Here is a 15,088-nt window from a genome sequence, read left to right as displayed (position 1 = left end):
TTACTTATCTCCTAAATGTTTTTCACATCTGCCTCCTTTTCCTCCCCAGTCCAGATGCCTTAGTCCAAGGGAATGAAGAGAGCAGTGCAGTCGGAGAAACCTGAGTTCAGAGAGATCTTGGGCAAATTACTTACCCTCACAACTTCTTTACCTTTTTGGAGACGTTAATACTAGTGCCACTTTGGTAGGGTTGCAGTTGCATAAACAAGATTAAGTATGTAATGGGCTTAGGAAGTGCCTGGTTTAATTCATCTGCTATGATTAAAATGATCATTATTATTCAGACTTTGATCATCTTTCTTCAATAGACTGTTAAGGGCTTCTGATTTCAGCTGCAGTTTTGTTCCCTTTAATACGTAGGAGTACAGAGGATCTCTCCAAGTCCCTATGAGATCCAGAGCCTAGAGTCACTCCTTGGCTTCGAATCCATGTGGCTCTCATGCCCTCTGGATAAAGTCCAAGCTTCTTAATATGGCCTACAAGCCCAATCCAAATCTACTCCTCACCTGCTTCCATCCATTTGTTTCAGCATTTTCTCTCTCTTCGCCAACACCTAATTACTTTTTATTTTTCTGCCCATTTCCAGATTCCCAACACGCCATCTATAGCCTCCCTGATTTTGAACCTGGAGGTGTAATTAGCAACCTGGATCTTACATTGTTACTATTTTTTATTAAAACTAGCTTAAGGCACATGTGCTCCTTCTTTGAGGTTTCCCTTTCATCTTGAATTGTTTCTAAATCCTCTGGATTTGTGGGGGTGCAAGTGGGATGGGGGAGCACTCTCCCTGACTTCTGCATACTAGCAGGAAGTTAGCTGCCTCATTGTTTCTTGCTGCTACAAGGGTTGCAGCCAAAACACTGGCCCTCCAGAGGTCCTCAGTGGCATAAGATGACTCAGTGCCAAGGTAAGCCGGGTACTCCCATTTCCTCATTCAGTCATTGCTCACTAGAGCACAACCCTGTGAGGGAAGACTCAGTCTGGAGGATCTTCCAGCATCAGCCACCCACAACACAGACTAGCCCTTTTTTCAAGGCAATTTTGTTTTGGATCCATACTGACTTTTTCGAAACTTTTGTTGTTGTCAAGCCCAGTTACCCGCCTTCTTCACAGGTTAAGAGTTAAGAAGGCCCTAACCGGTCTTCTTAACTTTAAATCTTGCAGAACAGGATTTAGGGTGACATACATTCATCTAACAAATATTTATTGAGTGCCTACTAAGTGCTAGACATTGGCATCAGGTGTTGGGGATACAGCAACTAACAAGGCCTTTGCTCTCATGAAGCTTACATTCTAAGGGGAGACAGGACAAATATACAAGTAAATGAATTAATATTATAGTTTCAGAAAGTGTTAAATTTTATAAAGAATGATGATGAAGACTGACAGGGAAGTGAAATCAGGATAGGGTGACATTTGAGCTGAGATCTGAATGACATGGAGACAGCTGGGGAAGATCTGGAATAAGAATGTTCTAGGCAAGAGAAAAGCAAGCATATAAAGCCCTGAGACTAGGAAGACACATTTGAGGAACAGCAAGGACTGTGTGGCTGGAGCACAGTGAGTGAGGGGCGGTATGGCAACAGATGGAGTGGAGGGTTGACAGATTTCACAAAGACACAGGACACCCAGTTAAAAAAAATAAATGCTGGCCTCAGCCTCCCAAGCTGGGATTACAGGCATGAGCCACCCATGCCTAGCCAAAAAAGATTTTTTTTATATAAATTGAGTGTGAAGAGTGTAAAATGTTTATAACATCTCCAGTAGTGTGCAGCCATGTCCTAGGCCTTCACATTCACTCACCACTCACTAGCTGACTCTTGAGTAACTTCTATTCCTGTAAGCTCCTTTCATGGTAAGTGCCCTATACAGGTGTACTTTTTTTTTTTTTTTTCAATCTTTTAAACTGTTTTGTTTTGAGACAAAATCCCACTCTGCTGCCCAGGCTGGAGTGCAGTGGCATGATCTCAGCTCACTATAACCTCTTATCTCCTGGGCTCAGGTGATCCTCCCATCTTAGCCTCCTGAGTAGTTGCGGCTACAGACACATATTACCACACTCCGCTAAATTTTTTTGGGGGGGGGTATTTTTTTGTAGAGATGAGGTTTTGCCATGTTGTCCAGGCTGGTTTTGAACTCCTGGGCTCAAGTGCTCTGCCCACCTAGGGCTCCTGAAGTGCTAGGATTATAGGCATGAGCCATCAGCATACTGTATTTTAAGTGTCTTTCTTATGTTTTGATATGTTTAGATACACAAATACTATTGAGTTACAGCTGCTTACAGTACTCAGTACAATAACATTTTGTACAGGTTCGTAGTGTAGGAGCAATAGGTTGTACCATATAGCCTAGGCGTGTAGTAGACTATCCCATCTAGGTTTGTGTAAATTCACTCAGTGCTGTTTGCACAGTGATGAAATCACCTAATGATACATTTCTCAGAACATATCCCTGTCATTAAGCAATGCATGACTGTACCTATAAAAGAAAACCATAACTGGTTTTGGTTTTCAAAACAACCACTTAATTAGTACAAATAGAGCACACACTTAAAATACAGTATGCTGATGGCTCATGCCTGTAATCCTAGCACTTCAGGAGCCCTAGGTGGGCAGAGCACTTGAGCCCAGGAGTTCAAGACCAGCCTGGACAACATTGCAAACAAGAAAACCAATTATGGTTTTCTTTTATAGATACAGCTGGTTTCTCAACAGCAACAGTAGAAGCCAGAGGTTGGTGAAATGATACTTTCAAAATTCACCTAGGATTTTTTTTATACACTACAATTATCACGGACAAGGACAAACAATTTTGGTCAAACAAACAATAAAAGTATTAACCTCCAACAAACCCATACCATAGAAAGGCGAATAACACCAAGAGGAGAGTCTGAGATATAAGAAGGAGTTGTAAGCAAAAAAAAAAAAAAAAAAAAAAAAGAGAGAGAGAGAAAAGTAAATATGAGGGAAATCTAAACAAACATTGATTATGCAAAATCATGTCTAATTCGAAGAGTAAACAAATAAAGTAGATATAAAATCCTGAATGAAAATACAATGTGAGATGGGAAAATGGTTATCTGTATTCCAGTGTTTTAAGGGTACAGCTACTGATTACCTTGAGGCTTTACATACACATGGCAAAAGAGTCAGGGACAGCCACTTAATTAGTACAAATAGAGCACATTCTTCAAACGCTGTAGAGGAGATAATGGCATTTAAAAGTTATTGGTCAATGCCAGGTCAGGTGCCGTGGCTCATGCCTGTAATCCCAGCACTTTGGGAGGCCAAAGCGGGTGGATCACTTGAGGCCAGGAGTTCAAGACCAGCATGGCCAATATGGCAAAACCCCATCTCTGCTAAAAATATAAAAATTATCTGGGTGTGGTGGGACAGCTACTTGGGAAGTTGAGGCATGAGAATCGCTTGAACCCAGGAGGCAGAGGTTGCAGTGAGCAAGACTGTGTCTCAAAAAAAAAAAAAAGAAAAGAAAAAAGGAAAAGATGGAGAGGATGTTGAAAAGGTAGGAAGAGCCAGATCATGTAGTCTTTTATGCCAAGGAAAAGGAGTTTGGATTTTATTTTAACTGAAATAGGAGATCACTGGAAGATTTTTCAAAAGGACTGTTGAATCTGACTTATGTATTCAAAAATTACTCCAGCTGCTAGATGAAGAGTAGATCCTAGAGGGACATGAGTGGAGGCATGGAGATGACGGTGACAGCAGTGTAAAATGTGAGAAGAGCCCATATTTGAGGTAGATTTGGGGGATAAGTCTTTCTGACAGGACTTGCTGAGAATGGATGTGGGGAGTGACGGCAACAATGCAATCAAGATTGACTTCTGGGTTTGGGGCTAAATCAACAGAAGGTACAGTGTTACCATTAACTGATCTGGAGGAAGAGAAGTTGGGTTGGATGACAAGTGTGGGGTGGACATACTAAATTTGAAATGTTAACTAGATAACAAAGTATAGTAGGCAGTCATAGGTAACAATCTGGAGTTTAGAGCTGAGAACAAAATTGAGATATTAATAATGGAGTTATCAGAGCATAGATTATAAACTGTAAGTAAGATCAATTACAGGGTGAATATTGATAAAAGGGCTATCTTCTCTGAATCTAGTCTCCACTCTTTTCTCCTTTTTTTTTTTTTTTTTTTTTTTTTTTTGCCTTGAGAGGCTACAGGGACTCACGGATTTCATTATCAAAGGCCTGTGCTGACTGACTTCCAGGTGTGCTATGTCAGTGGAGAACCTAGCAGATTGGCGGAAGGAGAAGATTATGATCATCTGGCAATTAAAGGTTAGTGGAAGTCCTTTGTCATGATGAAGGGCATAAAAAATATTTGTGTGGCCTGGGATGGTTGGCTGATAACTGTAGCTGAAAGGAACTATAGTCCGAGGCTCATATGACTTAAAGGGATTTGAGGAGAACCGAAGGCTAATTGTCAATGTTCAATGCCAATAGTGCTTCTTGAGAGGGATTTTACAGTACTAATCCAGTAGTGCTCCAATTTCCAGATCCCATGTGTCCTGTACTACACAAGGACAGGGAGTGTATCTGCTTATATTTTAATCTCCTACTATATGTAGACTGGTAGAATTCTTGTAAATATACACATGCTTGTGTATGCTAAGCACTCTTCAGTGTGCCTCTCACAGGTTTGGTAAATACATGTGCTCACAAATTAATTCTTGGAATGCCTTTCACTCCCTGGTTATAATCTCAAATTGGACTTATTTTTCTAATTTTTACATGCTTTGATTCTAAAAGGTCCATTTAATTCAGATGTCACTCCCTCTGAGAATTCTTCCCAGAACCAACCACAGTTAAGGGCTCTCAGGCTTTGTAAAAAATTTTTACCCAGGTCTTCATTTGTTGAAGAAGAAGAAGAAAGAATAAAGAAGGAGAAGAAGAAGAGGAGGAGGAGGAGAAGGAGGAAGGAGGGGGAGGAGGAGAGAAAAAAAAGAAAAAAACAAAACAAAAAAACCACAACTAGACAAAGTCATTCGTGTGTAAAATTTATCTCTCATTCCTATCCTGTTCTGAACTCCCTGCCCTTCACCACTGAATTTGTGAAATTTTAATGAATTACCTGAATTAAACAAATTATCAAATGAATTGAACAAAAATTAAAAATATATAATTGAAAATGTTTAAAATGATAGTATTTATTACTATACTTCGAATTTTGAGGAATTTAAAACCACAGTTCACACTGTATCCTGAAATAAATTCTAGAAGGCTTAAATAATTTAATATATATTTTTAAAAACACAAATAAGTGAATAAGTAGAAGAAAACAGAATGGAATATTCCATCTTTAAAGATTGAAGAATTTCCAGAGCTTAGAAAACTATTAAAAATCAGCCTGGCCAACATGGTGAAACCCCGTCTCTACTAAAAATACAAAAATCGGCCAGGCGCAGTGGCTCACGCCTGTAATCCCAGCACTTCGGGAGGCTGAGGCAAGGGGATCACCTGAGGTCAGGAGTTCAAGATCAGCCTAGCTAACATGGTGAAATCCCATTTCTATTAAATTGCAAAAAATTAGCCAGGTGTGGTGGCACGCACCTATAACCCCAGCTATTCAGGAGCTGAGGCAGGAGAATCGCTTGAACCTGGGAGGCAGAAGCTGCAGTGAGCCAAGATCATGCCATTGTACTCAGTCTGGGAAAAGAGTGAAACTCTGGGCCGGGTGCAGTGGCAGGCAGGTCATGAGGTCAAGAGACCAAGACCATCCTGGCCAACATGGTGAAATCACATCTCTATTAAAAATACAAAAATTAGCTGGGCATGGTGGTGTGTGCCTGTAGTCCCAGCTACTAAGGGAGGCTGAGGCAAAAGAATCACTTGAACCCAGGAGGCAGAGGTGGCGGTGAGCTCAGAATGAGCCTCTGCATTCCAGCCTGGCAACAAAGAGAGATTCCGTCTCAAAAAAAAAAAGGTCAGAAAGGTATAATGAACAGGTTTTATGTTAGTACCTAAAAAATAGGATATATTGACTACAAAAGGTTGATGTCTATATTACATAAAGAACTCATGAAGAACAACTTTTAAATCTCACTATTAGTTCAGATTGAAGCAGCAAGGTTCTGCTTTCACCTATTAAAGAAAAAAAAACTATGAAGATAATAGCCACATAATTGTTAAAAAGTATTAAAACTGGTGCTCCTCAGTGCTTCTGGAAGCAGTATGAATTGCTATAACTATTTTGGAAAGTTGCTTGGTACTATGAATTGTGAATATCCATCTAAGAATATTTATGCCCTTTAACCCAGCAATTTTATTTCTCAGAATTTTTATCAGGCAAATGATCCTAAATATGAGAAAGAAAGATTCAACACATTATTTTATTTATTTATTTTTAAAACTTTTGTAGAGACAGTCTCACTATGTTGCCCAGGCTCGTCTCATCCGAATCTCCTGAGCTCAAGCATCTTCCCACCTTGGCCTCCCAAAGTGCTGGGATTATAAGCATGAGCCACTGTGTTCAACCTTAACATAGCATTTTAAAATATGGTACAGCAGTACACAGGCCAGCAATAGGAATGGTCAAATATAGCCTATCTACTCAGTGTGGATCTGAGTATAATGGTTAAAAAAAAAAAAGAAGGAAAGGAAGTATTCCAAAATCCTTTTCCTACTTTTCCACATTTCATTTACTGTTTGATTTAGGATCTGTCAAATGGAGACTGCTTCTCCAACCTGAGTGAAGTTACTGTTGCTGTGAAAATGACATATAGACAAGCCATGGAGAGGCATAGGCTGGTTGGAGTTTCCCTTGCCCTCAAAGCTGCACTGCCTCAGTCTCTTCCTGAAGCACTTAAAGTTGGGGCAGCAGCTGGAGGGTAGGGGTGGGCAAAAGGAGTCTGTGAGCCTCAGTGAGCACTGTGGCCTGGACACTCACTCTGTTATTGTTTCACACAGGGAAGGTTTAAGGGTCCCTGGACACCCATTCAAAATATTCTTTCGGCCGGGCACGGTGGCTCAAGCCTGTAATCCCAGCACTTTGGGAGGCCGAGGCGGGCGGATCACGAGGTCAAGAGATCGAGACCATCCTGGCCAACATGGTGAAACCCTGTCTCTACTAAAAATACAAAAATTAGCTGGACGTGGTGGCGTGCGCCTGTAGTCCCAGCTACTCGGGAGGCTGAGGCAAGAGAATTGCTTGAACCCGGGAGGTTGCAGTGAGCTGAGATTGTACCACTGCACTCCAGCTTGGCGCCTGGTGACAGAGTGAGATTCTGTCTCAAAAAACAGAAATAAAAACAAAAACAACAAAATATTCTTTCATCATATTTGGGATGCTAGTTAATGGATTATTTATAATAATATGCAGGCATAATTTCTAAACAAAAGCAGAATTTCAATAAGAGGTTTTAAAAGGATACATATTCTTATTGCAGAAATGCTGTTCTGCCTTGTTAGGGACACAGACCCCTTGACATGGAAAACATGACATGCTCCCCTGAGAAGGAAAGCAAACATGATAGGTGGGTGTGAGTGCCATATGGACCTGGAGGGGGAGTGGTTCTCAGGCTCCAACAAGAAGACTTTCCCAAGTGTTGTCTGTATTTTTCTTGTACTCCAAAGTACACTCACACACACAGACACACACGAAGGACACTACTGACACTAAAGAACAATGACACTGTGATGGTGGTTTCCAAGATGTGCTTACAATGCAGAAAGTGGGAAGGGTAAGAGCAAGACTCTGTAGTTACGCAGATCAGGGTCTGAATCTGGATACAACTTATGTGATCTTGGATAGGAAGCTCTTCTCATGTGTAAGAATGAGATAATGCATAAAAAGCCACTAGCACACTCTCTCTGGCCACATAGAAAACAGCCGGGAAATGGTAGCTGTGCCAGTAGTTATTCTAAATAAGGTCCCAAGTGTAGCTAACTGTAGTTGCATGTAAGTGGTAGGGGCCTGGAATGTCCAGTGCTAGAGGCTACCCTAGGAAATTTGACTCCTCACTTCTTTCCCACTGCTACTACCTGCTACACTCTGCTGTATAGATTTGTTCAGAGGAAGGGACTCTATGGAGAGAGAGGTGAAAAGGGAGAATCACATGGTTTTTTGTTGCCAGCTCAGCTCAGGGACAGAGCTCCTTTTTACTAAGGGAAGAGAAAGGCCATTTGCCCTAGTTTTGTGCAGAATTCAGCAGCTCCAGAACAATGATGCATGAGATGTTAGAGCTTAGAAGGCAGCATCTTTGGGCTTGTAGAGTTCTCAGGGTGAAGCCATACTAAAGAACTTCATCCCCAGAGGATGTGCAGTGGGACCACATGGGACACACCCTGGAGACCCCAAGAAACACTTGGTGGTATCTTGCAGGGACTGCTGCCCTTCATAAAGGCAGGGACACAGAAGCAGTAAAGTTTGGGTTTAACTGCTAAAGCAAACTCATAACACCCATAGGCTGAAAAGACCTAAGAACATTTATATCTTGTTAAGAATGAAAAAGCCAGTAGATTGCAGTTGGTGATAGAAAGATGGTAAATTACAGGCATTAATAGAAATGGGCAAGGAACAAAAATGGGGAGGGGCTTAAGTTGCCAGCAAAACTTGGTAGCTATTGGCAACTCCCAGTCTCCTGAAGAAGTAAAGGCTTTTGAGGTTTATCCTAACTTTGGCAATAGGCTTCTAACTTTTGTTTAAAAATCATTTTATTAGGCCGGGCGCGATGTCTCACGCCTGTAATCCCAGCATTTTGGGAGGCCGAGGCGGGTGGATCACGAGGTCAAGAGATCGAGACCATCCTGGTCAACATGGTGAAACCCCATCTCTACTAAAAATACAAAAAATTAGCTGGGCATGGTGGCGTGTGCTTGTAATCCCAGCTGCTCAGGAGGCTGAGGCAGGAGAATTGCCTGAACCCAGGAGGCGGAGGTTGCGGTGAGCCGAGATCGCGCCATTGCACTCCAGCCTGGGTAACAAGAGCGAAACTCCGTCTCAAAAAAAAAAAAATCATTTTATTATAAAATATATAATGAAAAGATACATAAAAAAGGCTTCTAGGTTTTGTTTTTTTTTTTTTTTTTTACTTCTTGGCTTCTAGTTTTTAAGTAACATTACTGAATTTATAGGGATCAAAGAGCTAAACCATCTGTTGTAGACATTAAGAAATGAAGGCTCAGAGAAATTTACCCAAGATTGCACAGCTAATGGTCATATTTTTTATTTTTAAAGAGTCAATCTTGCTGTTTCACATTCTAGATCTTTTTATATTGCTGCTGAAAATTGATCTTATTTTAAAAATCTCATTAAATTCAATTTAGTAAGTTTTCCTCTAGCATATACTTTTTGATAAACATCATATTTGATAAACATCATATGACTCTAGATTTCTTTCATCCTTCTTAAAATTCCAGGTAATTTCTAATTATAAAATGAGGTATAAAGCATGCTGCAATGAATACTTAAGAAAAAGAAAAGAGGCAGCGAGCTAGTTGTTGCAAAATCCATTTATTTTTTTGGGAAAATGATGGTATCTTATGTTTACAAAGTCCACAAACAATTTCTTATGTAAAATGTATAACCCATATTTTGGTTTCATTTATAACAATGTTAATTGTGTTTCTTAAAGCTTTCTAACATTTAATGAGTAATTTTAACAGACACTGGCTTTTCTACTGAAAATCTTAAAAAGGAAAATAATATATTTACTAAATGAGTTACTTAAATTTTCTATATGGAATTTTAAATGGAATGTCTATTTTGTTAAATCATCAAAGTTCAGGCAAAGAGCAACACATTTTAAAATTGTATTAAAACTTATGTTTATATAAGCATGCTCCTTACTGGCTGGCAGACCTTTGAGTTGATGTGAAGTCTGCTAGCCATGGTATGTTGCTCAGGTGGCAAAAGTACTTCTAAGAGGCCCAGATTTTCAAACTTCTATCAGTTTCCCTCTGTCACCTTCAGATAACTCTTGAGATTCAGGTTGCTGTCACCTAAGTAAATTACCCATTAATTGGGTCTATATTTTTGAGAGAGAGAAAGGTCTGTAACTTATGATCAAAGTCAATGGCTCTGAACTGAGGTTCCTTGTATTTTCTGGTCATCTTGACACCCAGGTATGTTATGAGTTCACATCTTTCCATAAACTGCTCCATCTTCTTCTTATACTTTTTTCTTGTATATTCAGAACCTTTGGGATTAAATGCTGTAGAAAATTTCACAGAACTGTGAATAATTTCTGCTAGGTAGTGAGTCATTAAATGAAAGAGAAGGCAACCTGGATGTGTATTTCAGTTAGGTACATAGTTATGGTTGAGAAGATATCCAAATCCCAAATAAAATCTGGAGAGTATTCTGTTTTAGGTCATAACTGCCTGTTTTCACCCTTCTTTATGGCACGGATTATTGAGAGCTCACTATATTACTCATAGTCCTTACTTTGAAAACTAGAAATTTAACTTTGATATTTAAAATATTTGCCCTGTATTGTATTTGCTACTAACACACACACACACACACACACACACACACACACCCACACACACACACCCCACTCTCTCTAACAAAGAAGGCAACTCAGTTTAACAATCCTATTCATCACTTATACTACCATTAATGTTAAATTCATTCTGAGTAGTAAATCGTTAAAAAAGACATACCTTTTAGATGAAGTGCTATATAGAGTAGTGCAGATCTCCTTATACTTAAGAAGGGGAACTTGGGCTTTAAACATCCTGCTGAATTCATTGCTTTTATTAGAGAAGTTGCAATACCCTGCAGGGAGGGGACAATTCAAATTATGTATATACTTGAGTTTGGTTTCTTTTCTTAGTCCCAATAAAGAGGCAAATATTATTTATTTGCCTCAAATAGCCTCCTGGAGTGGGGATAGGGCTTATAAATATGGTTAGATGACCAGTTAGCCAACAGCAAAGAAATAAAAATATGTTTGATTAGGAAAATGAAAATTACAAACTGGCTTAGTGCCAGCTGGGCGATGAATAGGCGTATGGGCTTCATTACACAGTTCTCTCTATTTTTATATGTTTGACATTTTTTATAACAAAAAGAGATGAAAAAAGGGGACCCTGGGCTTTGCGTTATCTTGGCCCGCATCTGCTTCCATTCTCAGAAATGGCCAGACTGCCTCCCACTCTGAGGACCCATGGCCACCTAACAAGGAATTCCAGAGACCACAGTAGTCAGTACTGGTAAGATTCCAGAGCCCAGAAGGTAATAAGAGGCCCTCCTGATAAAATTTGGCCTTCATGAGAATACTCCTCTCTGGGTGGGCTTCATCTGGCATTTTGATGTTAAACCAGACTGAAGGCTAACCTTATAGGCAAGTTGAAAAAATCAAAGTGGTTGAGAACTACTGACAAAGGTTTGAAATTGTGCCCTAGGCATTTATTTTGTAGAATTTTAAAAAGTTTTAAAAATAGGTACATATACACCATGGAATACTATGAAGCCATAAAAAATGATGAGTTTGTGTCCTTTGTAGGGACATGGATAAATCTGGAAACCATCATTCTCAGCAAACTAACACAAGAACAGAAAAATAAATACCACATGTTCTCACTCATAGGCAGGTGTTGAACAATGAGAACACATGGACACAGGGAGGGGAGCATCACACACTGGGGTCTGTTGTGGGGGAATAGGGGAGGGACAGCAGGGGGTAGGGAAGTTGGGGAGGGATAACATGGGGAGAAATGCCAGATATAGGTGACGAGGGGATGGAGGAAGCAAACCACATTGCCATGTATATACCTATGCAACAATCCTGCATGTTTTGCATATGTACCCCAGAACCTAAAGTGCAATAAAGTATATTTTTTTTAAAAAACTTTAAAAATAGTAAAAATAAAATAGTAAAGATAGTTGTTGGCTGCTGCTAAGTTTTGCTATTCTTAAAAATCATACTTGGATAAATAAAACATAACTTGAATAGGATAAATAAATAAGAATAAATAAAACTAACTTTATCTGGATGTGGGGCAAAATATGGGCTTTTTGGTTTGGTTGGGTCACTGCAGCTCCACTCTTTGGAGTAGTGAGTGAACAACCCTCTCCCAGACTGAATCTGCACATTCCAAATTATGAAAAAGTTTCACAGACACTGAAATTCAAAAGTAAGAACCAAACTACATCTATATAATTCAAATGGAAACAATTTTGTGATGATCTACTTTCTCTTTACTTTGGTGCAGATATTTCAGAATTAGCTATGGAAGCAGGGGATTTTCATACATTTTATTTTAAACACTACACATAAACAAAATAGGCTGAGTGAATTTGCAGCTTAAAATCAGAAAACTCTGCCTTAAATTCGATTGTTCCCAAAATGAGAATTAGTGTTAAAAAGAAGAAATCATTTGTATTCTTCTAATATATATGACAGAAAATTAAGTAAAAGAACCTGTTCCAAATATCCAGGCAAAGGAAGACTAGTAAGAAGTATCGGTTCCCTTAACGGAGGAAGCTTGTATGGAAGCTTCTGTTCCCAGTATTTCAGTGGCGACCTAAGAACACAAAATTTATTAGATGGATGCTCACAGTTATACTCAGCGTGTATAGATAGGATTAGACAAGAGACTATCAGAAGATAAAGTTCACTACTTGTTTTTCTGCCCTGGAGAAAATGATACAAGGGGGAAGGCTGGGGCTCCATGAAGTGCACAGCTACTCACGTCAACTGGGTACCCAGTCCTACTCACCTACTCTCAGTTTTCTCCTTTTTCACAGTAATTATATAAAACTTTATTTTCTTCAAACTTCTGACTCTCCCAAATGCCCCCTCGCCCCAGGCAGATTCCATGCTATACTTAGAGAAGCCATCGGGATGGGACTTCCTCAGCCCACCACAAGCAGAGCCACCCACATGTTCTCTTCCTGTGGAGGAGATGCCTCCCATCTGAGACCAGGCCCCTTGGTCCCACCACACCCTCTCTTCAGGCATCTTACTACAGCAGCTGCTGGCTCCCTGCCCTGGCATCTTTGCCACTTCCTTCTTTATTGGGTCCTTCCCATGCACATGCATTTAAGCATCTTTATAATTCCCCATTTAAAAAAAAAAAGAAAAACCACCTTTACTCCTTAAATCCTATATGCCTTCCAGAAATGAACATCTGTTCTCTTTTTACAATTAAACTTCTTCAAACAGTGGCTTCACTAGAGATTGCAAGGTGCCACACAAATTTTATCTGCAGATGGGATTTGATGCACATGTATTTTATTTTTAAATTTGAATCAAACGTGGATGTTTAGGAATCTGAACAATTTAAACAGCAATGTGCTTTCCAGATTATTCCAGCAGGAGATGGTCAGCTGCTGGTCCCTTCAGCCAGCCGTGTGCAGTCCAGCGTGCAGCAGGCCTCCAACTCCTGTGTCTTCACACCCAGCCTGCTTGCCTGCGTCCCTTGCCTCCCGGCTGCTGTCGGTATCTGTGTTTGCTTGTAACCTCTGGATTACAGGCAAGATCCCAGTTTCCACAGCTCTCATCTGCTCCTTGGAGCTCTGTAGTTGACTTCCTCTCATGTCACTGGACAAAACCATTCTTGGCAAGATTACCAATGACCTGCTATACCCAAAATCTCAAATGCTTTTCAACCCTCATCTTGCTTGATCTCTGAGCAGGATTCGAACCTGTTGCCACACCATCCCTCCCCTCTCCTCCCTCAACCCTCTTCATCCCAGCTCTCCCTTCATGTCTCTGTAGTTCGTCTTTCTCAGTCTCCCTCATAAGCTCTTCTGGCATTCCTGCATCGGTGTTTCTCAGGCCGTGGTTCCAAGCCCGCTGCCTTCCCCACATAACTGTGGTGACCTCAAACATGCCATCGTATTTCAGACAAGATCATTCCAGCAGCCTCATCACTGGTAGTTCTGCCTCCAACCCATGATCTACACTTTAGGAGTGGTCTGACTCCAGAGCAAATTTGATTCTTACACTGACCTCACTTAAAATCAGTCAATGTGCTCAGATTGCCTTCAGGATCACTATGAGGACACAAACCATGTATATCATGTGAGTCCATGAAACCGCAAATGCTTCATGGTGGTCTTACTTGACCTTCTGAACTCTGACCCTGCCCCCACCTCCAGCCTTGCCTTCACTTGGTCCCCTCTCCACATCGCATCCAGCTATGCTGAAGTTCCTGCAGCTCAGGAAGACCCTAGGCCAGGTTTGTTGTTGGTCCCTCTGCTTGGAACATGTCCCTCTTTCCCTTCAACTTGCCAATTCCCACTCCTTATCCTAATCTTACACCAACACAGAATTCAGTTAGACCTGGTAGTCTTGCCTCCAACCCATGATCCACACTTTAGTAGCAGTCTGACTCCAGAGAAAATTTGATTCTGATTCTTTGGTCTGAATCCAGGCATTTCTCCACCCTAAAAGCCATCCCATTCTGTAATTATTAGGCACTCAAAGTCCATCTTACCCTGGATGGCTTTGGGTAAGGGACCAGTCCCTGGAACAGACACATACACATACACACACACCCCCCTCCCCAGTTCCCAGAATGTTGCATGCAACACAGAAAATTTTCAGTAAATATCCATGATTTAGTGAATAGTCTCACCTCAAAAATTTCTGGAGTTTTTCTTTATTCTCACAAATATATATACGATTACGATATTCTAAAGCACAGTTAATGCTACCAGGTACTAGGGCTTCATATCTGGAAGACCAAAAAACAAAACAAAACATAACCTCTACTGGATAATTAATGTGCAGCATTGTAAAAATAAAATTTCAAAAGTATTTTATCTTTCTACCTATGTACCTCAAGGAAGAAAAAGAATATTTTTCCAATTAAATAAGAGCGACCTTTTGACCAAAATGTTAAGATTGTTGAATGACCCACTTATTTGGAGTAGCAATATCATTCTATACTTCCACGAAGGCCAGGACTTGCCTTTGTTTTCCCTCCTGATAGGTCACTGGACAGTATCCCTGGAGCTCTGCACACTTAGGGAATCGACTCTTCAGCTCTGACAGAGTCAGCCTTTTGGGGATCATGTCAGCAGATGGAAGCGGATGAGGTGCTAAGGGAGGCACGTACAATTCTGGGTTCTCCAAGAATTTCTATTAAAAAAGAATTTCAGGAGCAAGAT

At 40.4% G+C, this 15,088-nt stretch overlaps 1 protein-coding gene across 3 annotated transcripts in view; it reads right to left on the bottom strand.

The window, feature by feature from the left end:
* Positions 1-9,459: 9,459 nt before the first annotated feature.
* Positions 9,460-15,088, bottom strand: part of AK9 (adenylate kinase 9) — a 190,039-nt gene continuing 184,410 nt past the window's right edge. For 2 of the 3 annotated variants that reach the window (XM_032275052.1, XM_032275053.1), the window contains exon 34: positions 14,748-15,059. In XM_032275052.1, the coding sequence (XP_032130943.1) occupies positions 14,862-15,059 (198 nt within the window). In that variant the 3' untranslated portion in view covers positions 14,748-14,861. Of the gene's footprint in view, positions 10,176-10,629; positions 10,745-12,392; positions 12,496-14,553; positions 14,653-14,747; positions 15,060-15,088 lie in introns of those variants that run through there. The other variant, XM_032275055.1, reaches the window with a different exon arrangement.

Source organism: Sapajus apella, unplaced genomic scaffold, assembly GCF_009761245.1.
Source record: "Sapajus apella isolate SASKATOON/1434 unplaced genomic scaffold, GSC_monkey_1.0 scaffold6, whole genome shotgun sequence".
NCBI lineage: Eukaryota > Metazoa > Chordata > Mammalia > Primates > Cebidae > Sapajus > Sapajus apella.
This window is presented reverse-complemented; position numbering and strand designations above follow the sequence as displayed.